At 52.3% G+C, this 26,314-nt stretch overlaps 5 protein-coding genes across 5 annotated transcripts; 3 read left to right on the top strand and 2 right to left on the bottom strand.

Moving 5' to 3' along the window:
- Nucleotides 1-582: 582 nt before the first annotated feature.
- Nucleotides 583-4,590, bottom strand: NCLIV_038360 (tsp1 domain-containing protein TSP12 (Precursor),related; the record flags this gene model as incomplete). The annotated part of the gene is made up of 1 exon (XM_003880745.1): nt 583-4,590. One exon carries the CDS (start codon nt 4,588-4,590, stop codon nt 583-585), a length of 4,008 nt encoding a protein of 1,335 aa, XP_003880794.1.
- A 1,454-nt stretch (nt 4,591-6,044) lies between these two features.
- On the top strand, nt 6,045-6,744 carry NCLIV_038350 (conserved hypothetical protein; the record flags this gene model as incomplete). Its single annotated transcript, XM_003880744.1, has 2 exons — nt 6,045-6,230; nt 6,472-6,744. The coding sequence occupies 2 exons, from the start codon at nt 6,045-6,047 to the stop codon at nt 6,742-6,744; spliced, it is 459 nt and encodes a 152-aa protein (XP_003880793.1).
- Nucleotides 6,745-8,151: 1,407 nt separating this feature from the next.
- Nucleotides 8,152-10,952, top strand: NCLIV_038340 (hypothetical protein; the record flags this gene model as incomplete). Its single annotated transcript, XM_003880743.1, has 9 exons — nt 8,152-8,431; nt 8,559-8,736; nt 8,772-9,207; nt 9,333-9,466; nt 9,519-9,594; nt 9,661-9,995; nt 10,082-10,155; nt 10,217-10,421; nt 10,475-10,952. The coding sequence occupies 9 exons, from the start codon at nt 8,152-8,154 to the stop codon at nt 10,950-10,952; spliced, it is 2,196 nt and encodes a 731-aa protein (XP_003880792.1).
- Nucleotides 10,953-11,340: 388 nt separating this feature from the next.
- Nucleotides 11,341-12,774, bottom strand: NCLIV_038330 (putative adenylosuccinate synthetase; the record flags this gene model as incomplete). The annotated part of the gene is made up of 1 exon (XM_003880742.1): nt 11,341-12,774. One exon carries the CDS (start codon nt 12,772-12,774, stop codon nt 11,341-11,343), a length of 1,434 nt encoding a protein of 477 aa, XP_003880791.1.
- A 9,796-nt stretch (nt 12,775-22,570) lies between these two features.
- NCLIV_038320 (uncharacterized protein) lies at nt 22,571-25,906 on the top strand (the record flags this gene model as incomplete). The annotated part of the gene is made up of 1 exon (XM_003880741.1): nt 22,571-25,906. One exon carries the CDS (start codon nt 22,571-22,573, stop codon nt 25,904-25,906), a length of 3,336 nt encoding a protein of 1,111 aa, XP_003880790.1.
- Between the last annotated feature and the right edge of the window lie 408 nt (nt 25,907-26,314).

Here is a 26,314-nt window from a genome sequence, read left to right as displayed (position 1 = left end):
CCTCTATTTTGTAACCTGCCCCGCAGCCGTTACAATCCGTATGCAAGTGAAGATAATTGAAGATATCAACAGAGCGCCGAGTGACGACTATATCGTCTCGTGGGTTGAGTCTGCAAGCACTTCACGACGGCACTAACTTGTCAAAATAGAAAACCAATTATTCAAAAGTATGCTTCACAAAGCGCTGGTGAATTCGATGATGCACGGTCACGTCTCTCGAAGCAGAAAACACGTGGAGGCAGCATGTGAGAAAATGCAGTGGCAGGTGGTATTCTCAAGCCGGGCTTTTGTTCCCTATAATGAAATGAATCACCGCAACAGAATCCAAGCTCATTTCATGATGGAGCTCTTGTACCATGTATCGCGTTCCACCGATGCTCCCTTCTCACTAACGCCGCTTCCAATGTACGGGACCGCATCTAAAATGGGATACAGTTACTCAGGCTCCCCGTTGAGGGAGCTGTGACGCCAGAGGAACCCTGGAGCAAGACTGTCGGCTTATGGCACGTCCATTCACGCACAAGCGGCATAAACCGTGCTCCTCACCTCACAAATGACTCCCTCCAGTTGACCACGGCTTCTCTACGAGATAGTTTCCCCCTTTTCCGTCCCTTCCTCGACAACTGGCGCCTCGTGAGAACTGCCGGTTCTACTGCTACCGTCTGGATCCTTTACAACATCGCCAGTCTCTGAGTTTCCGGACCTTGCTTCTCCTGGCCGTACGGGGATAGCTGTTGTTGGACTTCCCGCAGCAGAGGGGCCTCCCACTGCCTCTTCTGTATGTTCTGGCGAACCTCCTTTGGCTTCGAGACCCACGTGACGCTCACCTATCTCTTCATCTGATCTGGCCGCGGCCATCTTCATGACGTCTTCGAAATCTGGGATCTTATTAATATCGATGCGGTGCACTAGCGAAGGATCATGAGTAGCATCGTGCGTACCACCCTCAGTGAGCTGTCGATTTGCCGCCCGGTCAAGTATTCGCTTGAGACTTCCCCGAGATACGCTTTTCAGGCGAGATGACAGGGGAATTGCCTCTGTTTTGGTTGCCCGAGTACCCTCTTTCGTTCCGCTGGTCTCCTCAGTAGAACCCGGGAACGAATTCACATCGTGTTGTACGTGGCTACAGCCTTTTGAGCACTTCGCGTACACAGCAACAGGATTCTTGAATCGTTGCTCCAGAGGAATCGAACAACTTCCTCCATGCTTTGCCGGAACGAATTGCCGGAGTGTCATGATCTTCTTGGGGCTGTCAAGGTGGCAGTCGGCGCAGTCCTTAGGATCCACCACCGTGTAGTCATAGCGACATTTTACTGGGACAGCTAGCTTAGTCTTTAAGTGGCATTTGAAAACTTCAGGATCACGAGGAGTCGAGGTACTCGACAGCCACATGTAGAAATTCCCAGGATTTTCCATTTCTGCCGCTTGTTCAAGAGTTACGGGCACCGCCATCCATTCAGGCCTGCGATTTTCTTCCGCAGATCCTTCCTTCAGACGGTGCTTGGCATTCTCAGACTGCAAATGAGGGTATATATGCCGGTCGAAGGCAGTGTCCACCTGGGGTGCGATGAACCCTGACAGATGCATGGTGGCTTCCTGAGCACCCTCATACTTTGTTGAGGGGGATACACCACAGCTGGATATGTAGCCGAAAGAGGTGGGAAGACGTGAGCAAGCGTTTCCCTCATAAAGCTTACGAATGTCCTCTTGATTTCGACCATGTGTTTCGGCATCGTTCTTGCTCATGGACTTCTGCTGACTTCCAGCAACCTGACCCTTTTCTGTTTTTTGTCCCTCTGTCGCACTGGCTTGGATCTCCTCCTCTGTTGGCTTTCTGGCTTGAGGAAGAAGATGCGTCGCTTTCCAGTGCAGGCTCTGCCCAGCTACGTCTCCCTGGTTGTCTGCAAGATCGGTCTTTGTTTCTGTTCCATCTACCCTTGAATGAGGCGCTTGATTTCCACCGCTTTTGGCATCTGCAGCAGACGAGGAAGCTTTCAAGTCGAAGTTGATGCCTCGAGGAGCAGTGATTTTGATGGTGTTGGCATCTTGAGACGGCAGGAAGAAAATCCAAGCTCGAAATGCAGTGGTATCTTTAACGCGTTCAAGATACACCGAGCAATCTTCACAGTCGAACGTGTTGCACGGGACACGCTTGACCAGCGGTTCCTTGTCCGCCCTGCAGGGAACCTGGAAAGACTCGGGGAAGTCCTTCTCGCCGAGCCACCTGGGTATTCCGTTTGCCACTTGAACAATACTTGTGATCTTCCCCAGGCCTCCGCAGGGAAAAGGGCAAGAACCCCACGGATAAGAAACAGAAAGGGTTCTAGTATTGACTTTCTCCACCCTGCACCCTAGTTCCGGTTCGCATGCCTGCCTGAACTTCGTATCACATACGGAGAGGCGGACAACGGCACCAAGCTTTTCCGACCATCCTTCGTGGGCCTCAGGGTTCCAGGGGTAGAGGCGCTTACAATCAACCCCCCATCCTTCCTTATCCATAAGAACCTTACGAATGCTCACCTGGTAGCCACGGCGATTGTCCGCATCGCAGCTTTTCGTACAGTCAACGATAGTCTCCCACGGACCCAGCTGGCAACTGACACTACACGACGCTCTGAAACACTTTTTCTTTAGTAGCGCTCCACCACAGGCCTCCTCACTTTCTCCCCCAAACAATGTACGGCTCCAGACCTCCACCCCCTCTCCACACGTGGCGCTGCATGGGGTTTCCTGGCGCCAGCCGCCCCACGCGCACTTTTCGCGGGCTATAAGCACACGATTCTCAAAATGTTTGGTGACAGCGTGACCGCCAGTGAAGCGGAAGGTAACAAACCACCAGTTTGCGGGAGTATTAACGGCGATCGGAAGCCTAGGAGTGTGGACAGCAACGGCGAAATGATGCATCCCGAGTGGAAGGCTGCGATTCTTGTCCGCACTGCTGACTTGAATGAAGACGTTCTGATCTTCTGTTGCTTCATGCAATGAAATCTGCGGCAGGTGTGCGAGCCGCACTTCGCACGAGAGGGGCGGCATGTCCGGATCAACAGACTCGCACAGCGGCCCCTCCGTTCGTGCTGTGTAGCCTGGCGGTAAGGCAACTATGATAAACGCGATTCTTCGACTCTCACGAGTTTCAAAGGGGAAATGGTATGCAATGGTCACGAGCGAGTCGTCGTCCAGTAAGCGTCCATGCTCGACGATATGGAGGACACTCGCCATGCCGCGGGACGCCTCCCGCAATCTCGCAAACATCATGTCAGAGAAATCGGCGGGCGCTTTCGATGAGATACTTTCAGCAGATGAATGAGCGTCCATGCGGTCTCGCTGACGTACCACCCCGTCCTTTTCATGTTTCGGCATTTGTGTGTTCGTTTCTGCTTCTGTCGTGTCCTCGGCAGTTGGTTCCGTGAACGCCCCGTTGACACCCTGGTGGTTCTCCGGCAAGATATCTTGTGAGTCTGTGGTCAGGTTATGAACCTGACCATCATGCACGGTTTGGCTATCAGTACCTTTCTCCCCCGTACCAGGTGTAGTGTCACCGGCCGACTGTCCAGCCGTTGGGTCTGGTGAGTTTGACTCTGAGTCGGCACCTTTCTCGCTGGCATCCGTGGAAGTGAATGCTTCCTGTGTTGCGGTATTGCCTGAGTCAGATTCCGGTGAAGGTGGGTTGTTTCCAGTCGGGTCGTCTGTTCCAGCTTCCGCCGGCGTCTCTGCCACTTCCGAAACATCATGTGGCGAATCCGACTCATTTGCTTCGGTGGCGCCTGAAGGTTCCATGAGCTGTGTCCTCGAGAATTTGCCTCCATCGCCCTGTCCTGCTGTCTGTTCTTCCTCGGCGGGAGCTGGGGAAGCGTTGTGTCCTGTCACGTCCGTCATTGAAATGCCTGCCTCGGTGCCGTGGAACAGGGAAGCCGTTGGTTTTGAATGAAGGCCACCAAAGAGCTGCGACGCATCGTTATCGCTTTCTGTCGAGGAAGACGTGCTAAAGTCGTTTGCTGTTACCGACTCCGGCTCAAACGAAAAGTCGACAAACTGGTCGTCTTCCCCCTCAACTGGCGTCTGTCGCGTTAAAGTCTCAAGCTGTTCGAGCAGATCCATAACCCGTTGCTCCCTAGATTTCAAGTTTGATGGATGCAGTTTTGTTGTAGGAGACTGCACGGATTCATTAAGTGAGGCTGACGATTTGGTTGCGTCCAACTCCGAAAAGCCAAACGCATTCATCATCGTAAGGTCGACAGCCGAGCGACGGTGGGACGTCTCATGCCAGCTTGGTGCCATGTGCTCTACGTCGCCTTCACCTACTCCAAGGTCATTCATTAGCTGCTCCAAGGGGACATCTGCCTCATCTCCGTGTGGATTAATGGCTGAGGCACCATTATGCTTGTGCAGCTGAACATCCACCCCACGACGAACATCCCTCCGTTGTGAAGAGACGGCGTCGCGTTCTTCGTCATGTGCTGGGGGAAAAAAATTGTGTTGTGTCAGGTATTCGTCTTTGCTCAAAGAAAGTGGCAGTGCTCTGCCTCCGGTTACATGGGGGACGTGAAAGGCACCTGCATCGTTGCCTGAGAACGACGCAGCTCTCAACATGGTAGATTTAATTGGAATCACGGCAAGAATGCACAAGGAAAACAGCATACTCCATACGTTTTGTTTGAGAGAGGGGCGGAAGACTCCTGATCGTCGTACCGTTGTGGTTCTACTCTCCTTCCCCATACTAGCGTCCGGTGACGCGAACAATGGCGCAGACATGGTCATCACGGCACAACCGGGAGAAGCCTCGAGGGTTCTATATGGATGAAGCGCGAGACAGCGCGATTCGGCACTAAGATGAGTGCTGCATACAGCCGGGCGGAATATTTAGTGAAGAGGCTGAGTACGACGAAGCAAGAAATGGCACAAGAAGAGGGAATTTCATCATAGCCGAGACGACTCGACATCCGGGGCCACCTCAGTGCCCTAGGTAGCTCCCTGAATACGGACTCTTGGTTAGCGTCGCTCTGCCCCCGCTCATGAGCTGGTGCTGCAAGTCAGTAAAAAATGAATTACCAAGTAGATACAGAGAAACGATTTGAACGAGAAATCCTTGGTAAATCGCCGTGCCACGCTTGACTAGACGGCAGCGGCCGGCGGCTATCTAGACGACATCAAGAGAGCATTGAGTGATGCTGTTCCGTCCCAAAAATATTCTGTGACCCTGATCGGCGAATGATTGGCTGCCGAACGAGAGGGACTGCAGGTTTTAAAAAATTAACAGAAGAGACAGTCTCGTGAAGGATGGCTGTCTGCTGGGGTGCATTTTGTCTTGCCGCGAAGGCCGGCGCAAGACAGCCATTTGAATCTAGCAGCGTAAGGAAGGCACCGGGCTCAACAGCCACCCGCAATGTACATTAACGCCAGCGTTCGGCTTTCGATATAACAGAAAAACATACTGTCACGCTTGCATAAGTGTGATTAGGCAGATTCTCCCCTTGCATGAAAATTTCGCGGCGCTCGTAAGACACAGAGGCTCTGGTTGAAAGACCCGGATCGTGGAAGCTGCCACAGAGGCCCACGCATGGCCTCCAGCCCTTTCAGTGCGCCAGTCAATTCGTTTGCCGCGCGTGGGGATCGGTGTCCACATGCAGAAGAGAGCAGACGGCCACCATTCGTACTGGCCGGAGATGAAGCTTACCCTCATCACCAAACGACGGTGAACACTGGTGGCACTCTTTGCGCAGCATGCGGCGGCACAAATCTCCCCTGCTACTTTTTTGGAGCACCTCCATGTCGCTGCAGAGGAGCAAGTGGACGTGCGATGACAATGTTTACCTGGTGGGCAAGGAAATCACAGTTGTTTGAAGTTGCCAGGCCCATTGATTCTGTGCCGTCCTCTAGGAGAGACCGTGTTTTTCGCCAGAAAAACGTGTCCAGCACCTCTTGCGCGGTGGTGTCCTTCCTTCGTTGGCAATTTTAATAGAGGACAGTAGCAAAGCCTTTAGCTTTCTTGGTCTGGATCCAAAGTCAGAGTTGCTGACTCCTGTCCCAATGTATGCTGAGCCACAATGACACAGGGGCCGATGGACTACGTGGACGTTCGAGAGCAATCGCAAGTGATCTTGAGGTTTCGCAATTATGTTCCTCGAGACGTCGCCCTCAGGCGATTCTGCCTTCCACGGCCGTCTGTCGAAGAACTAGAGAAGCAGATTGACAAAGAAGCAACTGATGCTGTCAATTCAGCCGCCAGTGAGGTATGGAAGGGGGGACAATTTGTGAGGTTCGTCACTAGAACATCGCGTTTTTTGACCACCGAAGCCGACTTCGGGGCAAACGGTGAATTTCAGTGGTCAGAAGAGATGAGCCTCGATTGTCAGATTGCCATCCCTGGCCATCATCCATCTGTGAAAGCCGCTTGTCAACCTGAAGAAAAGCGCATTTGGGCTTTTCCCATCAAACGGGATGCACTGCGAACGTGTGTGCGATTTCGCTCAGGATGTGGTGTCTCAGATAGCACCCCGGCGGCCGAACTGGGATCTGAAGCGGGATGTGGAGAAAAAGCTCGCAGTGCTTTCCCGGAAGACAGATAGGGCTATAGTCGATCTGATTCGTGTGAAAATCACGAACAGCGGCACTGTACAAGCTGTTTCGAAATCCCCTACCGATGTTTCAGAAGAAGCAATTTCGCACCAGGACCGGGAAATCGCTCACTCACTAGTAAACGCTATGCGTGACTTAGAGAAACTTGAAGACGAAGACGGTGACTGAAGAATTCTGGAGGGCTGGATTCCGTGGCACAGCGACGAAAACATTTTCTTTAACGGTGTACATACACGGTAACCTGTGTGGCAGCGTTACCAGTATTGGTCACCTGTGACAGATCAAGTGAAGGAGTGCCCATAATTGTCCTACGACAGGGGGTGTATAGTTGTAATCTTTCGTATTGTCCTCCCTCTGTTTGCCGGGCATATTCTGCAACATGATGAAATTGTACGCTGCCGCAACTGCGGCGTATTTCGCACTGATGCACACATCGGCTCAGGAGACTGGCTACGATCGGCAAGCTTTACAGGTTCGCTTGGCCATGAATTTTGGGAAAATGTCAGGTTTAATTTGTCGTCAGCGCTTGACTGAATACCGCCAAGTGCACCGGAAGACAATAGACGGAAGGCTCTGTGCGGCCGCCTTCGTTCAGGATAATGTTACATACACCGATTGCACTGATAGCAAGGCACCTGACGGGACAGTAGGTAATTAACAACGCGTGCTAAAGCGGAGGCGAAGACGCGCTTACTGAATATTTTTAGGACGAATGTGGTGTTACGTCGAAGTCCAGCTGTTGGGAAAAGGCAATAGAGACTGGGACTACTGCCAAGGTTCGGATATTTTAAGCTGGAATACGTCTGCAGCGAGTTGTTATCCAGAAATATTCAGATGTCGTAAATTATGATGCTGTTCGTGCTAGCGCTAGGTAAGGTATTTTTGCTTGTGTGGGCGGGCGATTGCTTCACTGAGCTTTCTTTGGGCAGGGTGCTATTTCGTAGGAAAGCAGCGGAAATGACATCAGCAGCACAACAAATGGATAGACAGGTCCAGTAAGGTCACTGCACAGAGCTCTCCTGCCTTACGATGTCACCGAGTATGGCGTTCAGGAGGTTGAAAGATACCGCACACAGACATCTGGAGGTAGTTAGTGGATATCCTTGATGTGAACGTACACCTGCACCATCCATCGAGTTCCCGTGGCCAGATTTGCGTGGAGTCGAACGTTGTCACCGGCCGAACCCGGGAAGCTGAGGATGTTCTCAGAGGCGCACAACAATCAATTTCGTTGCTCCAAGCGGGGGCATCAAAAATCCACGAATTGCAGCAGACTATCATGTCAGTGAAGCAGGACATCGACAGAGACTATGAGAAGGCTGCTACCAACAAACTGAACTGTGAAGGTATCGTGTTTCGTGGTAACTGTCTTGTAGTACGTCTTCTACTAAACTCATTCCAGCTGTCAGGGGATATGAAGACGAGGTTCGCTAAATCTTTTTTCTTGTGATTGTAAACCCTCAGGTTATATGTGCTTGTCAGCCACAAGCAGACGGTCTACGTGCAAGCTATTATAACAATGCACGCTTCCGCGGGCCACCAGTTGCCTACTCCGACGACAGAGTCTTGAACGCTATGTGGGAATCCTCGTCTCCCGCCAAAGGCATCCCCTACCAAGATTTTTCTGTTCGATGGGATGGCTATGTCATGGCACCCACAACTGGAAGATTTGAATTCGTTACACATGCAGATTGCGGAGTTAGGGTATTCCTCGATGGATCACCGATAATCGTTGACCGGATGCCGACTCCCTCTGAAGGATCCGCTTTTTCGGACAGTCCGATCCGAATCCTCGAGCCAACAGAAGATACGGGACTCCGAAAGACATATTCAGCTCGTCAGGTGAAGTGTTGTAGTACAACCGTGACAGCAGTTCCATCCGAGCTCTATGTCGTTGCAGCAACTGAAAGGAGGCCGGCGTTATAGACTACGCCTGGAATATTTCCATCTTGGCGCACTCAAATTCATCAACGCCGACCGAGTAAACAGACAGACAAATCTAGTTAACACAACTTATCCCACTGACACTCAGGCAAAAGTCTCCTTAGGGTGGAGATCAAGCTCAACGCCGGAGCAAATAATCCAGGACAAATATCTTTTCAAAGGCACCTCCTCTCCTGCACTACGCATCAGCGGCCTCCCTGGAGAGACATTTGACGTGTATGAACGATAGCTATCTTCCGAAGTGCAGCTAGAAACACTACTGCTTGTTTCAGGTCTCTGTTAGAAAATGGAGTTCTAGCATTCACCGATTCTACGGAGTATGTGGTTGCGGATGTTCCATCAAAATACGAAGGATCCCAACTGATCCGCGCACGGACAAATCCAAACACGAGCAAACTGCGTCTTGAAATTTCCGCCGATGCGTATATCTATGTAGCTCTCCCTCATGGAGGGGTCCGACCTGTTCAGAACTCCGCTCAGCATCTTCAGCCGTTGCGCTTCGAGGACAGCGGAGACAGTTTGTCCGTATACCTTGTTGAAAGAGACGCGGTAAACACATGGTCTTCCGGCTCATGTCAATCACTTGCCAGCACCACTGACTGCAGGAGAAAGCGAGTCAACAAGTCCCTTTTGACATATACGGGGGGCGAGTTCTCGCCGGCGTTACTGGGTTTTCTCTTCCAGTTGGTACAAGCCCTTGAAACCTGTTCCAACCTAAATTTCCAGTTGCCCACCGGGTGGATCACTCAGGCACATCATATTTGATCTTTGTAGCGCCAGCAAGGAAAGGGGAACAAGTATGCGAAGGAGAGTCCCAGGTTGTTTCGCTAACCGGTTCTGACCTGTTTAGTTCATGCACTTCTTCGTCGTACGCTTCAGGTAGGCTCAGCAAATCTGGCGCGCGTAAGAGCATGGTGAGAGAATCCGTCCCTAGCTGCCTACAGTTGTAACGCCGGCTTGTCGGGGAAAAATATGGAGTTGCCCTTTGGCGCCTGGAGAACCTCATCGGGCAATGGAATTGGACAGTTCATAATTGTTTATTTCACGAAGCCGGTAGGGCTGGCTGCGTTTCAAGTAAGGCATTGAATGCCGTAGAAACCGTGCCTGTTTTTGTTTTTTGTACACGGCTGTTTGGACTAGTTCAAACCCCTGGATGACCCGGCATCGTGGCCAACTGAAATCTCACTTGAATTCCCGGGTAGGTTCATGAATCTTCGCGACAATTTTGCAGAATCTGACCCAGCAATATCAGGCTCTCGCGACATACAACGAATCGCGGTGCAACCTGGCGATCACACGTACCAACTCAGCCCTCATGTGACGACGGCAGTTAAGGCTACGATCACAGGTTGGTGTGCCACAGGCATGATGTCAGGAATAACTTATTCCGCGACAACGGCTCAGCTATGCGGGATCCCCTCGTCCCTGTCGCAACTGGGGGATCTTTTGCTTTTATTGGCTCTCCCTGTATCCAGGTACGGAAAACAATCGTTGTTCCACAGGATTAAGCCTCTTACTTTCCACAGGCGACTAATAAACAGCAAGCGGGTCCAGCGGCTAGGCTAGTAAAGCAGTCTATTTCCATCGCGTTCGGTGGCGGGGCTGCTGGCTTTGTTCCTACTGGTTATAGCTTAGGTACGATATTCGTCAAAAAAGGCATGGGGGTCACAGGACGGTTGACGTAACACTTCAATAGACGACGGATCCCCCAAAACTGCTCACGGGAGCTTTTTCTACGGTTGGGATCACGAGACCGTACCTGTCAATCCGAAGCTGTGTCGTCACGAGTCGTCCATGGCCGGCGGTGTGACCTTCCCGGAGCCGAAATGCTCGGAGATGGACAAGTGCAACAGCCTAGTCGACTGTAACTACCCCAATTCGTGGTCTATCGACATGCCCTCGTAAGACAGAAGTTGACTGGCTTGCAGGTCACTGCCGACGCATCTCGCTTCAGTTACGGTAGTTATCGGGTGACGGTGGAAGTGGGGTCGCCCTGTGGCGATGCCCACGCGAATGACCTTTTTATCAATGGAGTTCCGTTCATTGTGAACGAGATACTTCATGCAGGCCAGTACAGCACGGTGAGTGTCAGCTGTCGTAAGACCAAACAAAGATATAACATTGTGGGCGATTCGTTTAGACAACTGGTCAGGTCTCTCTCACCACTTCTGCCACTATCACCCTCACGTCTAACACTCGGACTACGCTGCAATCTATTAAAATCGAGAAGATGGAAGACACATCATTGTCGTTTGTTATTTGAATCAGGTGCATCAATTGTGATGGTGAGTGCGCTTCGTCACGGGAATCTCGGGGACGCGTATAACGCACAAGCTTCTGCATGCAACAAGACGAGCCCGCCTCGACCAAAGCACCTGAGACACTTTTGTGTACGAATGCCCGGATATTTTCAGAAAAGTACTGCTGTGTGAGATCCAGCTATCAGTTGAGTGTGGTTCTCACACAGGAATGAGAGTCCACGGAGGGAAATGACGTAGTAATGGTTGCTCGCGTCTGTGAGGCCCTCACTAGGAGAGATCCACCTTCCAGATCAATCGGGAACTGGATCTCCAAAAAAATGACACATGAAAAGTCCGTGTAGGTAGACACACAATACAGACCCTCCTGTAAAGAGGAACTACCACAAATATGCGAGTGCTAGCTCTGGGACGTAGCTCTTTCCCAACCGGTATGCTTGAGATAGCAATTATGAAGGCAATTATTATATATCAAATATTGACAATGGGTCGGTCGGACTGTCTTCTCTCACATCACGATCAGAAAAATAATGCACCGACACATACCCCCACACTAAAGTTTTCACGCAACGGGCACCTCGATGGTATCGTCGCGACCTGGGCCCACGCCTATCCACCGACATTGTACACACAAAAGCTGCTCAAGCCTCCGTACGTATGCTTGGGCCGCCTCCGGCAGATCCGCCGATGTCCTGCACAGTTCCAGACTACCGTCCCATCCGGACATCGATTCATACACAGGCTCCACCAAGCTAAACTCCTCGGCACTGCAAGGGAACTCGCCTGGGGGCATGATGGTTGATGTCTCTTTGTTCTTGTATGCGATGCAAATCTTGAGCTCTTTCAACCCGCTCAGAACATCCAACTTTGTCAAATTTACGCAGTCAAAGCAATTGATTTGGGCAGTATACACGAGTGCAGGAATATCTATCCACCCACATCGTCTGGGCCGCCCGGTCGTTGTACCATATTCGCCTCCTTTTTCACGTAAATGTAGACCCGTTGCATCAGTAAGCTCTGTAGGGAACGGCCCTTCTCCGACACGCGTTGTATAAGCTTTCACGACTCCAATAGAAATGCCGATGAAACGAGGAGGGACGCCAAGTCCTGTGCACACTCCACCAACAGTTGTGCTGGACGATGTCACATATGGATAAGTACCGAAATCCAAGTCTAACAGTGTCGCGTTCGCGCCTTCAACCAGAACCCTCTTCCGCTCGCTTACGCATTTACGCATAAACGAAACGGTATCAGTGATTCTTTCACCGAAAATGTTGGCGTAATGCCTATGTCGTTCGAGCTCTTCCCTTTCATCAAAGTCAAGGCGGTACCGTTCTTTCAGCTCTTGAACCAATCGAGTGTACTTCATCTCAAAAACTTCGAAATTCAGGAGGTCACCCACCCGAACACCAGTACGTAATGCCTTCGTTGCATAGCAAGGACCTATTCCTCGGCGTGTAGTGCCAATCGCATCGCCAACCTTTGCCTTCGCTTCCTCCTGCAGGCCATCGATCTTCTGGTGAATGTCGAAAAGTAGATGAGCACGAGATGAAATCAGCAAGCGATTAAGTGCATCAGGGTGGATCGTCTGGATCTGCTCCAGTTCTGCAATCAAAGACTTCAAATGTATCACTACTCCATTTCCAATAACACCGACGGTACGCGTATGGAAAATTCCACACGGAAGAAGATGCATGCCGTATCTGACTCCGTCAACTTCCAGAGTATGACCAGCGTTGTGTCCACCGTTGAATCGGGCACAGACGTCAGCCCGGGCGGAAAGGATGTCAACTAGCTTGCCCTTCCCTTCGTCGCCCCACTGCGCGCCAACTACCACCACCAGAGATGAGCATTCGCTGCTACGCATTTTGACTTGTTCTGCCCAGATATCGGGACCTTTGGATACAGAACGCTCATCTTGATGGGCAATGGTCGAATCCGCTGCCGGGGCGGTTCTGGAAGGTATTTCGTGACTACCTTCGATAGCCATTTCCATCGTTTCGAGATTGGACTGCAAAGAGTTCGTTTGTATGCCTTGTCTCCAACGAGATATGCAAAGAATGACGCGGAAACCGGTGCAGACGAGTCACGACTACATGGACCGGCTGCTGTGCATGTAGTGGTGCACGTGATCAGTGAAAGCAATCGTTCCCACTCAGTGCCCCAAAGCGAATCAAGCAGCGTGTGAAAAGAGTTGCACAACAAGGGAAAGAATCAACGATGACCTCGACTAGGACGGAAGCTATCGACATCGCGTGCAACGTGAGAGAGAGGGGGCTGGGGGTGGTGTGGCGTCGTTGACTCCGTAGGGCACTGCATGCGCATGGCGGACGCGAACAGCTGAGACAGGAAAAAAGGTGAGGAAACGGGAATGTACCTCACTTCACTTCCTTTTACCTTTATGAGCACGGTGTGATCGCGGCGAGAGACGCTTTCGGAAGGTTGGCCTTCGAGGAGATGTCTTCATTTCAAGGGAAAACATATCAATCTTTGAATGATGTAGTCCCCTTCTTTCGCGTTGCCCATGGTTCGCGGAGACTTCTGTTGTGTGCAACGGCCCGCGGGCTGAAATTTGTTCATCTGGTTGTGTTCTTTTAGTGCCTCGTAGCAGCATTTCAGGGGCAAAAAGCAAACAGACTACGGGGGGGGGGACGCCAGGTGCTATATCATAGCAGTAGAACTGCCACACATCGACTCATTTGAAATTAAAGCGTTCCACGAGCTTGTGGCCCACAGCCGCGACTTGAAAACGTTGCACGGTGGCACAACGCGTGGGGCAATGCGAGCTCGGCGTACACATGGATACCAAAGCAATAAACTCAGATTATTTCTGCCAGACGCCAGAGGACCATAACCCCGGAGCCACACATGGGAGCAAGTTGTTCGGCTTTAGAATGGCAGGACGCCAGGGTAGCGTCGCGACACCCAACGTCCGTACTTGTTTCTCCCCTGCGTGGTACACGCCGACAACCATCAATTCCACCGGACTGCCCCGGGCTAGGGAGAAGCTCCTTCTATTCTCACCTTAGTAGCGGCTCGCGTATCCTTGCAGATTCCAGTACGCAGCATTTGCGCTGGCAGTACGCCAGTATGTCGCTGGCGAGTTCGCGGTGCTTTCCCTGCCATAGCTGGTTGCGTCGTACAATTTGCCGTACGGTTTCCCGGCCTGGCGACGAGGCGACGATCGTTGGGACCTAATACCACAAGCTGTAGCGTAAGGAAACATCCGAGACAGGTGTGGGTCCCCGTTCCCCTTTGGTTTCGGCCACGATGACATGAGAGCGAGCGACGCTGCTGCTCCTTCGTGGCCGGCTCTTTTTGGAGCTCGCGCACCGCTTAATTGCAGTGGGGTTTTCTTGCTAGAGAAAAATCGAAGTGTCAATTCGAGCATGAGACACGATGATGTGAGGCGTTGTGGAACAAGTCATGAACAACCACCCCGGAACAGGCTGTGGAAGCCAAACACTCCGAGGGAGTCGAAGAAACAAGACGCATAACTGTTTTGGACGCGGAAGTCGTCCGTATTCATCGGTTCACAGCGGTGGGCTTCTCATGTGAGGCTAGGAGGTAAGACATTCTTTCTCCTATTCTCTGTTGAAATCCTCGCCGTTTGAGGTGCGTTCCTGCGCCGACAAGCCTCCAATAACAGCCAAATCGACTCTGCGTCTATGCATGGATTCGGTTCGGCTTCTACCTGCTGGCAGATGTTCTGCATCTTTTTGTCCTCGCCTCACGCCACCGTGTATGGCGCCCGAGCAGCGTATCCCGCTTTCCGCTAATATGAGCTTGGTCTGCGCTTCGCCGTCAAAGTTATGGTACTCTAGAAATTCAGCTGTCGGTTCCTGGAGGAAATGCACAATCTCACAGAGCAGCCATTGGGCCTGCAAAGCGGTTTCACCATACGAGAAATTTCATAACTATCATCGCATTCGTCTAATGTTCTAGGTAGTGCTAGCTTGTTTCATGTGTTTCAGAAGCATGTGCTGTTTGTGAACTGCACTCCATTCTTGTCTGCCATGATCGCGCATTTCGGTTGTCGCAATGAACGCGTACGACGCAGTCCACTATGAAACTCTAGCCGCCACTGCTGCATCCTTAGGTGGCCAAGCAAGATATTTCCACCAAAATACCAATAAAGGCTGTGTGTCAATTCTACCGGAGTGCCCTGGGATAGGGAGAAGCTCCTTCAGTCCCCACCTTACTGGCCGGTTAGGGTTGAAGGTTGGGGTTTTTAGGGTTTCTAGGGTTTATGGTTTAGGGGGGTTTAGGGTTTTAGGGTTAAGGGTTTTAGTGTTAGGGTTAGGATTTTCAGGGTTTAAGGTTTTGGTTAGGGTTTAGAGTTTAGCTTAGGGTTTGAGGGTTTAGTTTAGGGTTAAGGGTTGTTTAGGGTTTTGGGTTTAAGGATTTAGGGTTCTTCGTCGAGGTTGGTCGCGAGGCCCGGGACGCTGTCTCCGTCTGCCCGTCCTCGATATCATAGTCTGGCGAATTCCGAAACTGTTCGCTGATTCCTGCAACCTGAGCCCGTACAGCCGCACCTCTGCCGCAGCTGGCCGCGAGGCCCCGGTCGGCGTGACGCGAGGACCCTCGTCTCTTGTCGCTCGGCTGGGCGCTTCCGCAGCTCGAGAGTCTCTCACAAGAGCTCGGCGCGCACGTGCTCCAGCTGAAAAAAAAATTGCTCCGGTCGCGGAGCCCTGGCGCGAGATGGATCGCCTTCACGTGGGGATCTGTCTCATCTCGCGCGTCTTCCGACGCAGCGGACTCGTCTTCCTCGCGAGACGGCTCCGTCTCCGAGCTGGACGTCGCCACCTCAGGCTGCAGCTGGGACCCGCGAGAACGAGGTGGAAAGCTTGCGCGCGCGTCCCCACGAGGCCCAGACACGCTCCCGGCTCTCACGGCGCCCTTTCCTTCGGCTATGCTTCGTGCGCTCTTCTCTGCAACCACCCGCTTAAAATGCAGCGACTCCCGCGAGGGCGAGCACGGCGCGAGGGGCGACAGTGCCGTGGTCTCCAGGTGTGGAGTCAGAGACACAGACCCTGCGCCCCATTGCGCGATCTCCGAAGAGTGTCCCTGGGCATCAGGCGGGCTTCGGGAATCTGAAACCCCCCCAGGACTTTTACCTGAAGGCTGCACGCACGGCAGAGACGCGCACCCCGACCGGGCCGCGGTAGACGAAATCGGTCGACTATAAGCAAGCCCGAGGTCGCGCAGTCCGCGCTGCTTGACGGTCCTGGGGGCAGTGAAGCCAAGGACGCTGGAACGACTGCGGTCGCTGAGGGAGGGACCTGGCCAAAGTTCTTCACGCGCGAGTTGTACCGAGGGTGTTCAGCGTCTCCTAGCAGTACGACGTCGATGACGAAACCGTGGCGATCATGACGCTACGGCTGCTGCAACCAAACAAAAACCTCTCGAAGAACCTGCACAAAAACACATCCACAGCCCGCACGCGCATCGCCCAACACAGCATGCAAACGAAGCGAAGGAAAACGCGCACCTGCGGTCGGATACCCTGTCACAGGCAGATGTCGATCTACAGGAATGGAGCGCTGTAGGCGTGAAAGACTAAATGCGCCGGTCCTCACTTTTCCGCATTCTCTAAGCTGCACATCTATACGGGGATATGTCCACATCCTTGCGTGGAGTCGGTGTGCATATATATACATACATGTTTGTGTGTATTTGTGAATGTGGTGTTTATATGCCGTGTTGAGCGAGTTTTTGTCAGTTTGGGAACCATAATTCTTCACCACAGCTCCGCGACACGGGGTCTCGTTCGAATCCCGCATCGAATCGCTGTGTGCTGCGACGTCTGCTCCCCGCTCAGAGAGCACGCATGTCGTCGGGACAGTGCGCTACCTTGGTCAGTTCGCTGTCTCTGAAGGGAATGTGTCCTTTGTCTTGAGCCATCGCGCGGGTGCACTACTTCAAAGCGAGGAGCGAGCGGTTGATGCCTTGGATGCCTGCGCCATTTTGGTGGGTTTGCCTGCTGTGCTGGAGAGTGTCTGCGCCACGCTCGCTCCCCGCCAAGTCGATGAAGGCGATGCGACCTGGAAAGAGCGCGGCAAGTCGAGACGGTGGAATCCTCGGCGAAGGGCAGAGGTGCGCGATGCAGGGAGTAGACAACAGACAGCCTGAGGCCGAAAGAAGAGTGGGAAGAAAAGAGAACACGACACAGCGGCAAGGCAGAGAAGGGCGACAAGAGGCTGGAACACAGACACCGCAAAGCGACAGAGAAACAAAGATGATGAGGAACAAAAGAGGATGAGAAAGAGTGCGAGGCAACAATACTCGAGGGGAAGAAAAGCTGGAAGTCTACGACAGCTCCGTTGTTTTCTGTTTCTCCCTTACCGCACGGATCGCCGGAATTTCTCTTCCTGAGAAGAACTTGGACAACTGCGTGGGACCGTGAGGATTCATCGTTCACGGAATTCGCACCTGGAGCGTACAAAACAACACGCTTTCGAAGAAGCGTCTTTTCCCATTCAAAGTGAGTATCCACCCATTCACATCTCCGAAAAATACATGTTGACGCAGATAACGAAAAAGAGCGACAGAGACATCTCTACGCGCACCTTAGCCATAGCTCTTCATATACACTTGAATCCACATATACGTGTTGGAAAACGGAACCCGACAGCCTAAGACATGCACAGAAGTATAAAAGAAGAGAGCCGCTAGTCAGCAAGGAAGAAACAACCGGCAATGACAAGAGGAAATGATCTTTCGGAGTTCAATGCCCTCGATCATCTTCGACAACAGCACATCGTCGTGGCGACCTCGCTCCACCTGCAAGTCTGAGGCAAAATCGTGAGATGCAAACCAGTTTACTTCACGAAAAGGACTAGCTTCGCCAAAACTCGCATATATAGATATACACGGAGAAATGGTCATAACTGTTGGCTGGACGTATGCACCTGATTTTCAACGTCGATGGTGTACATACACTCATAGACCGCGTATAACTATGAAACGCATACACGTAGCGCCACGCTCCAGTAGGAAATGAATCTGAAAGCGTGTCATGTGGTCGTTTCATGTGTGGGCATCGTTTAGTCTTGCTGTCTTTCTGAAACGTCCTCCACGTCCATTTCACCTGCGCGCCGAAACTCGGGATTCTTTCGGCGCAGTGCCGTCTTCTTTGGCTCGCCGGTTTTTGTTGAGTCTGTGAAGGCAACTGGAGTGCTGGAGAGCGGTGCATGGCGACACATTCTGGAGAGCGATTAGGAGCCTTTTCACTGTCGAGACTAGAGGCGCCGGAGGCGGGGCGCTGACGCTGTTCCACCATGCAAGCTTACCCCGAACAACTACCTCCTTGTCATTCTCCAGTGCGACCACGAGCTTAATGAAGCACGCGTCGGGTGGAAAGAAATTGCAAGCACATCCAAGAGTCCCTTTTCTGTTTTCTCCCGCCTACATCGGACGAAAACGCGAAAAGACACTTGTGTCCGTGAAGGTGAGTGCATGAGTGGACACAGAAAAAGATGCACACCCGCACGTCTGGGTTCCAGTGGCACAAACGATGATGTCTAGGGGTCACAGGTGTACAGACGAGTCTTCTGCATGTCAAATGACAGAAGATCGCCTCGACATGTAGAGCGTGCGTCGAGGTTGTAACGGTTCCGTGTCGGCCGAGCCTGGGGCCTCGCGTTTGGCTGGGATTCCATGCAAGATTAAGGAATGAACCATTGGAGTGGTACTCCAAAACAGATTTTTAACCACAGGCGTGGACGAAGCACATCCATCCACTCGGGGTCAGAGACGTGGCGGGGAGACGTTGCATGTCCTGCGTAGTCTCCCGTCATCCACTGATATGAAAAAACCTCAGCCACGAAGGTGTTCTTGCGTCATCTACATCTCAAGAGCGTTATCCTCCTTAGCGACTCTCCGCGTTTTCTTCTCTCTATCAGGCTCGCTGCAACAAACACAAGCGTACTGCACTCTTCCACCCCATCACCCGCTAGCCCAAGCCTCTTTGCCTGCTGGAAACTATGAATGGTCTTGTCTGGTAGTGCGACCAGTCAGTTGAAAAGACCGTTGTTCCTTGTACATGCTTGGCTGGAAATCAGGAAGCTAACTGGAGGACATACTCGGCTACACTGAAACGACAGCGTGGAACGCGTGCAGATAATGGCTTTGACACTGATGAGACCGCTCTGCCACGAAGTGCCTTTTCACAGCAGGAAACACCAAGTTTTGTGATAGGAAGAAAAGTGAGAGAATGAGGGGCTGTTCCATTCTTTCTCTGGCCATTACGACCTCCGCCAAGGTCGACTAGCACTCCCAGTCTCGAAGGTGAGGTGCGTGGGCTGCAGGAGCCCGTAAGAGAATTTCGCCCTTCCGGCATTATCAGTGGTCTTTCCTCTTCAACATCAGCTATCAATAAAATATCTTGCACTTCCTTTATCTCGAGGTCCTCCGAGGAAGGCAATTCGTATTATACCTTATGATTTGCCTTCCCTGAGGAGGTACACAAGCGCAATGACATTACCATGTATCAATACTACGGTACACATCGTAAAACATCTCACGGTTCCACTCTGTATTTGGGAAGCAGTGTCCACGAACAACATTTAAAAACTTACCTGGAATATGTGATATACCTCAAGGTTCGTTTTCACGCCAACACTGGCTCATCAGACTTAAGCAGACTATGTTTGTTGTTTGACTAACATTCCGCCGACTTCCTTGTAGAGGTGCGCGGGCAGGTTGTGGTCAACTGACTGTATGACCACAGCGGCTAACGTGTTGACTCTGATCTTCTAGTGGACAAAAATTGGTGACCATGAACAACCCGCTACATGCATTGTGCGGTAGCCATAGCTAGTCAGTCTGAAACAGCACCTACAGTTCTAGCTTACACTCCGCGGAAACACGTAAACTTAGTACCAATGTGGGGGGACATCAAGGCCACGACAGTTCCTGTATGAACTTGACTGAATCCGCGCTGTTGTACCTCCGCACACACAGAGTGCGGGTACCAACTTCGACAAGGGCAGCTCACCTTTCTCCTAAACACAAAGAAGACGAAGAGACCAAGTTGGGTGGTTCGCACCGCTGGTGGTTTAAGGTTGTTTCTGTGTCCCGCTCCCGCTGGGTCGTTCCCGGGTTCCCAATAGACCCTTCACCGTTGCGGGGACATTCCTCGGGCACCATGCGTAATTTACTTTCCACGAACGACGTGTGCCCTAGATGTGCACTCCGCTGATCCGCTAGTAGTACCTTTTCTACAGACAGTTTGCGATGATGCGTTGAAGGCAGAGCAGAACGGGTGGGCCATAACAACCCATTTAGCTCGGTACGATCCTTCATTTTCCCACGTGGAATAAAACATCTCGACAGTGACAGCTGGAGCTACGGTGTGCAGTCGGACTCGACACCCCACAAGCGAGCAGACACGTCGGATAGAGCGTAAGACGGAGGAACAACATGCACTGACTGGCAATGTTTCATTTTTCAAGCGAGAGCCGCACAAATTCCCCATTTCTGTTTCCTCGTAGTCCACTACAATAATCCTGGCCATGCTACTGTGTCCTCGGTTAGACTTGCGGCAGCAGGGGGGGGAAGGAGGAAGGGGGTGGAGAGGCGGGCAGTTTCTTTCGCACGATGCTTTGAAGAGAAAGGACGAGGTTTGCTCGCGTAGAAAGCAGCGAAACAACTAAGTGCGTCTCTCGATCATTATTGATGAGATCCATCGTTTTCATCGCTCAGAGGAGGGACGCGGACATGGGCCCGTAATGCAGGCGCCACTGAATTCGATGTGTGATGCAACAGAGAGAGGATTTGATCCTCTGTAGCTCGAGAGGCCGCAACTCAGTGCACCCTTTTCTTTATTCTTGGTGTACGTATCCTAACGAACGTGCGGCCAGTACGGCACGTATTCTTAGCACGAATCTAGGATCCTGACTGTCTTCGCAAGCTGTAACGCGCGCAGTTCGATGAGCGCATAGGGTTCAGCAGGAAGCCAGCCAGTGGTTTGGAATTTAATGACCGACGCACACTGCACTTCGATGGCGGCAGGGAGTGCTCTAGCGATATCCCTCGACCAAATACCCCGCGTGGATGATGATAGGCTGCATTTGGCAGTCCTCTTTTACCACCCGCGGGCATGGAGCGGGTGGGTGTCCGCGCGATTCATCTGGTGCCGGAGCGGTGGGACATCCGGACCGCTCGAGCATCCGGGTAGCGAAGCATCGTAGCTGGTGGCGTGGTGGTGCCGCTAGCTGCGAGTAGCGATCTGACGGCTGGGCGTGACACGTTCGCGTGTATGAAGCGGTCTCCGCCGGTGGCCACCAGAGGGATGTGGCTTTATCTACAAGTTTTTTCCTAAGGTAGCCATCAGTCACATGGTCTTCCCTTTTGGCGTCACTGAACGCATCAGTGCTCGTCCTTTCTCCTCACTTTTCCCTAGAATCGCCTCCCTTTGTAAAGAGGCACTTGTACTGTTTCAATTCCATTGCCAATAAAAGGTTAATTGGGACTGGGACGTGTGCTCCAGCGGCCTGCCTTCCCCGACCGCGGTGCCCGTTGCCTGGCCAGTCACGGCGGCTGCTTGCAGTTTCTGGGCTGCATTCTTTTTGGTCCGGCGTATGCTGTTTCGTCCGGCCTCTCTCACATTTTCTATTTTCCCATCTGCTTGACACCCTGCTGGGTGCTGCGGGTGCGGCATGTTTCTCTGGTAAGTTTATACCGCCACCGAACCAGCGAGCTCTAACGGAACTGTGTGCCATCCGACGACCCCTGTACGGCGTCCCCGCGTGCCTCCGAAAGAAGTCTTGATAAATTTATATGGTAACGAATGTTGCTGGTTTTCTGCGCAGGGTTTCTTCCTTCTTATGTTGCCTGGGATGCTTGTTGCTTCCATTAATACGTGCGCTAGCTTCCAACATGTGTTTCACCGTGTGTACCTCCTACAGCGGAACAGATCTTCAATGAGGGGCTCAACTCACACGCCCAGGGCACACTGAGGGAGTGTGACTCAGATCTCTTGTAGCTTAGGGTAGCGAAACGTCAATTTTGGCAGGATGAAAAAGCGCCCACGCCGATATATTGAGCGGTGACATTCAAGCCTTCTATCACTTTGTGATCCCGGTGACTGCGGTGCGGCGCGGGGACCAGGCACAAGGACGCGTTGCAGTACCGCGTGTGTGGTACTGTTTTTTATAGATCTCGAAATCTCAGCGTACTCTTCGTCGAAATGAAGCTGAGAAGTGCCACTCTTTCAGTGGCCTTCGCCATCCTTGGCTCACGCACCGGAGCAGCTGAACCGACTTGCCCCGACGGTTTTCGGTACATCGCGTCGGCGCAAGGCTGCGTCCCCACTGGTAAGCACACGCTAAGGCAACGGATCTTCGGACGGAGAATTTGCATCTATTGCGGTCGAGGCTGCGCCTCTTTATCTTCGGGGGCTTTCGTGAAACTTCCGAAAGTCAGCTGCTCTCGAATAGACTGCCCCGTCGTGTCAGTGCCAAAGTATCTCGGAAAGGGTCCTTTCTTTGTTTGAGGGATGTGTGCTCGAGAAGCGTGGTGCGTCATTTTGTCTTCGGGTCAACACGCACACGCCTCCACAGAATGAAGCGTGTTTGTTCTAGATAGACTCATGGACTACGGAGTGGGAAACACCGGGTTTCAAAGATGTGTCGCCACCCCCCCTTGAAACAGCAAAAAAGCAGAGATGACCTACATTAAGCACCTAAACACCTCTTCAGGTCTAAAATCTCGCTGTCCTGTGTCAAATTCATTCAGATCTGTGCCGTGACAATGGTTGCGGCGAGCCGAGATCCTTTACCCAATGCTCAATGACGGCCCTCGGCAAGCGTGAATGCCTATGCAACACTGGTTTCAGTGTCAGAACTGTTGATGGCAACCAGGAATGTGTAGCGGTCCCTGAAGCTGAGAACCAGCTCAAATGCTTCCATCCTATCAACTGGAAATCGATTGCGCGGACATACAGGACCGAGACAGGGGTTAAGGACGCAATTGCCTGCCAGAAGTTGTGCTCGAGGGAGAACGCGTGCACACATTTCAACTATCATACGGACTCGCACGATTGCGAACTCAAGATCAAGAATGGTTCGGACGTTGTGCAGGCAGAAAACGTTATTACTGGACCGAAAACATGCAATTCAAGCTGCTACAAAGTAGGAATGGGCCACACCGCTCCAGAAATGGCCAAGCCGGGGAAGATGTACAGTGCGTACGATTGCCAAAGCTGGTGTCTAGATACGATCGGCTGCCACTATTTTACCTTCAACGTGGAGACCAGCTTCTGCTACTTGAAAGGCGCAGAAGCTGCTGGTACAGAACGAAAGTATTCCGGCGATGTAGCAGGTCCAAAAGAGTTCTGTCGCGGAGGTACTGAGGAAGCCGAGACCGAGTCAGGAACGGCTGGTGGCAGTGGGGGAGGTGCGGCAGCCCCTGAAGCTGAGAAACAGCTCAAATGCTTCCATCCTATCAACTGGAAATCGATTGCGCGGACATACAGGACCGAGACAGGGGTTAAGGACGCAATTGCCTGCCAGAAGTTGTGCTCGAGGGAGAACGCGTGCACACATTTCAACTATCATACGGACTCGCACGATTGCGAACTCAAGATCAAGAATGGTTCGGACGTTGTGCAGGCAGAAAACGTTATTACTGGACCGAAAACATGCAATTCAAGCTGCTACAAAGTAGGAGTGGGCCACAGCGCTCGAGATATGGCCACGCCGGGGAAGATGTACAGTGCGTACGATTGCCAAAGCTGGTGTCTAGATACGATCGGCTGCCACTATTTTACCTTCAACGTGGAGACCAGCACCTGCTACTTGAAAGGCGCAGAAGCTGCTGGTACAGAGCGAAGCTCTCCCAGCGATGTAGTAGGTCCAAAAGAGTTCTGTCGCGGAGGTACTGAGGAAGCCGAGACCGAGTCAGGAACGGCTGGTGGCAGTGGGGGAGGTGCGGCAGCCCCTGAAGCTGAGAAACAGCTCAAATGCTTCCATCCTATCAACTGGAAATCGATTGCGCGGACATACAGGACCGAGACAGGGGTTAAGGACGCAATTGCCTGCCAGAAGTTGTGCTCGAGGGAGAACGCGTGCACACATTTCAACTATCATACGGACTCGCACGATTGCGAACTCAAGATCAAGAATGGTTCGGACGTTGTGCAGGCAGAAAACGTTATTACTGGACCGAAAACATGCAATTCAAGCTGCTACAAAGTAGGAATGGGCCACACCGCTCCAGAAATGGCCAAGCCGGGGAAGATGTACAGTGCGTACGATTGCCAAAGCTGGTGTCTAGATACGATCGGCTGCCACTATTTTACCTTCAACGTGGAGACCAGCACCTGCTACTTGAAAGGCGCAGAAGCTGCTGGTACAGAACGAAAGTATTCCGGCGATGTAGCAGGTCCAAAAGAGTTCTGTCGCGGAGGTACTGAGGAAGCCGAGACCGAGTCAGGAACGGCTGGTGGCAGTGGGGGAGGTGCGGCAGCCCCTGAAGCTGAGAAACAGCTCAAATGCTTCCATCCTATCAACTGGAAATCGATTGCGCGGACATACAGGACCGAGACAGGGGTTAAGGACGCAATTGCCTGCCAGAAGTTGTGCTCGAGGGAGAACGCGTGCACACATTTCAACTATCATACGGACTCGCACGATTGCGAACTCAAGATCAAGAATGGTTCGGACGTTGTGCAGGCAGAAAACGTTATTACTGGACCGAAAACATGCAATTCAAGCTGCTACAAAGTAGGAGTGGGCCACAGCGCTCGAGATATGGCCACGCCGGGGAAGATGTACAGTGCGTACGATTGCCAAAGCTGGTGTCTAGATACGATCGGCTGCCACTATTTTACCTTCAACGTGGAGACCAGCACCTGCTACTTGAAAGGCGCAGAAGCTGCTGGTACAGAGCGAAGCTCTCCCAGCGATGTAGTAGGTCCAAAAGAGTTCTGTCGCGGTGGTACTGAGGAAGCCGAGACCGAGTCAGGAACGGCTGGTGGCAGTGAGGGAGGTGCGGCAGCCCCTGAAGCTGAGAAACAGCTCAAATGCTTCCATCCTATCAACTGGAAATCGATTGCGCGGACATACAGGACCGAGACAGGGGTTAAGGACGCAATTGCCTGCCAGAAGTTGTGCTCGAGGGAGAACGCGTGCACACATTTCAACTATCATACGGACTCGCACGATTGCGAACTCAAGATCAAGAATGGTTCGGACGTTGTGCAGGCAGAAAACGTTATTACTGGACCGAAAACATGCAATTCAAGCTGCTACAAAGTAGGAATGGGCCACACCGCTCCAGATATGGCCAAGCCGGGGCAGATGTACAGTGCGTACGATTGCCAAAGCTGGTGTCTAGATACGATCGGCTGCCACTATTTTACCTTCAACGTGGAGACCAGCTTCTGCTACTTGAAAGGCGCAGAAGCTGCTGGTACAGAACGAAAGTATTCCGGCGATGTAGTAGGTCCAAAAGAGTTCTGTCGCGGAGGTACTGAGGAAGCCGAGACCGAGTCAGGAACGGCTGGTGGCAGTGGGGGAGGTGCCCTTCAGCCGGGTGCGGGAGAAAACCCTGGTGCAGGTGAGGTCGAGAATGGCGGCAACTCTGAGGAAGAGGATCTCGACAACGGCGAGAACACCGAGGAGGGTCTCGGCAGTGTTGAGGACACCGAAGGGGGAGACAACGATTCTGCAGGCAGCTCCGAGAACGACATTACCACATTTGACGAGCCTGTACCCACCGCACCGAAAGTCGACTTCATCGATCAGGCCATCATCAAGGTTTCGGCCAGAGCGGCACCGAGCCGCACCCAAGTCCAAATCAGCGAGTGCTTCACGGTCTCGTTCGATCGCATGGAAAAGACCGTCACCGTCGCCAGTGGATCGACATCTCACAGTGGCAAAATGGCCGGTGCGCCGTCTCCGACTGGCGGCTTCGTGTCTCTCTTCTACCATGACGGACAGAATTTGGCTGTTGTGTACGATTACCAGCTGGACAGCGGCGACTACGGCAACGTTACCGTGAAAGTGCCATTTGCTGAGTGCGGTCTGGACACAGTTAACATTTTGAAGAAGAGTGATGACGCTTCCTTTGAGGGTCTGCGTGCTTTCGTGACCCGTGACTTGAAGAGAAGCATGACTGCTTAAAATGCTCCTACAGAAGGAAATGTAGTGACAGAGGCTCGCGCGGGTGCTGGCGCAACATCATTGCGACAAAAAAGGGGTGCCTCCTGTCCTCAGCCGACCAACGGGCTTGGTTGGGAGTGAGACTACCGATGTACTAAGACTGCGTCAGCTGTCGTGCCAACTCTGACGGCAGCCCCAAACTGTCGAAGACAATTCATCAAAAATGGGCAGGGCACCCGTGCCTTGTGACCTTTGCAGACTTGTCTCGTTCGTTCAACTATTTTGCTTGCGCATATTAATGAGGCGTAAAGGCGGACAAGTCATCTGTCCGCAGTGGATTGGTACATCTCGAACGTTTTGGACGCCGGTCATGTTTGGTAAAACGCCATTTTACAGTGAGCAGTGTTCTTGTACCGTGCAAGACCGTGA

Source organism: Neospora caninum, chromosome IX (assembly GCF_000208865.1).
Source record: "Neospora caninum Liverpool complete genome, chromosome IX".
Classification (NCBI taxonomy): Eukaryota; Apicomplexa; class Conoidasida; order Eucoccidiorida; family Sarcocystidae; genus Neospora; species Neospora caninum.
The sequence above is the reverse complement of the archived record's forward strand: the minus strand, read 5'-3'. Positions and strand labels throughout refer to the sequence as shown.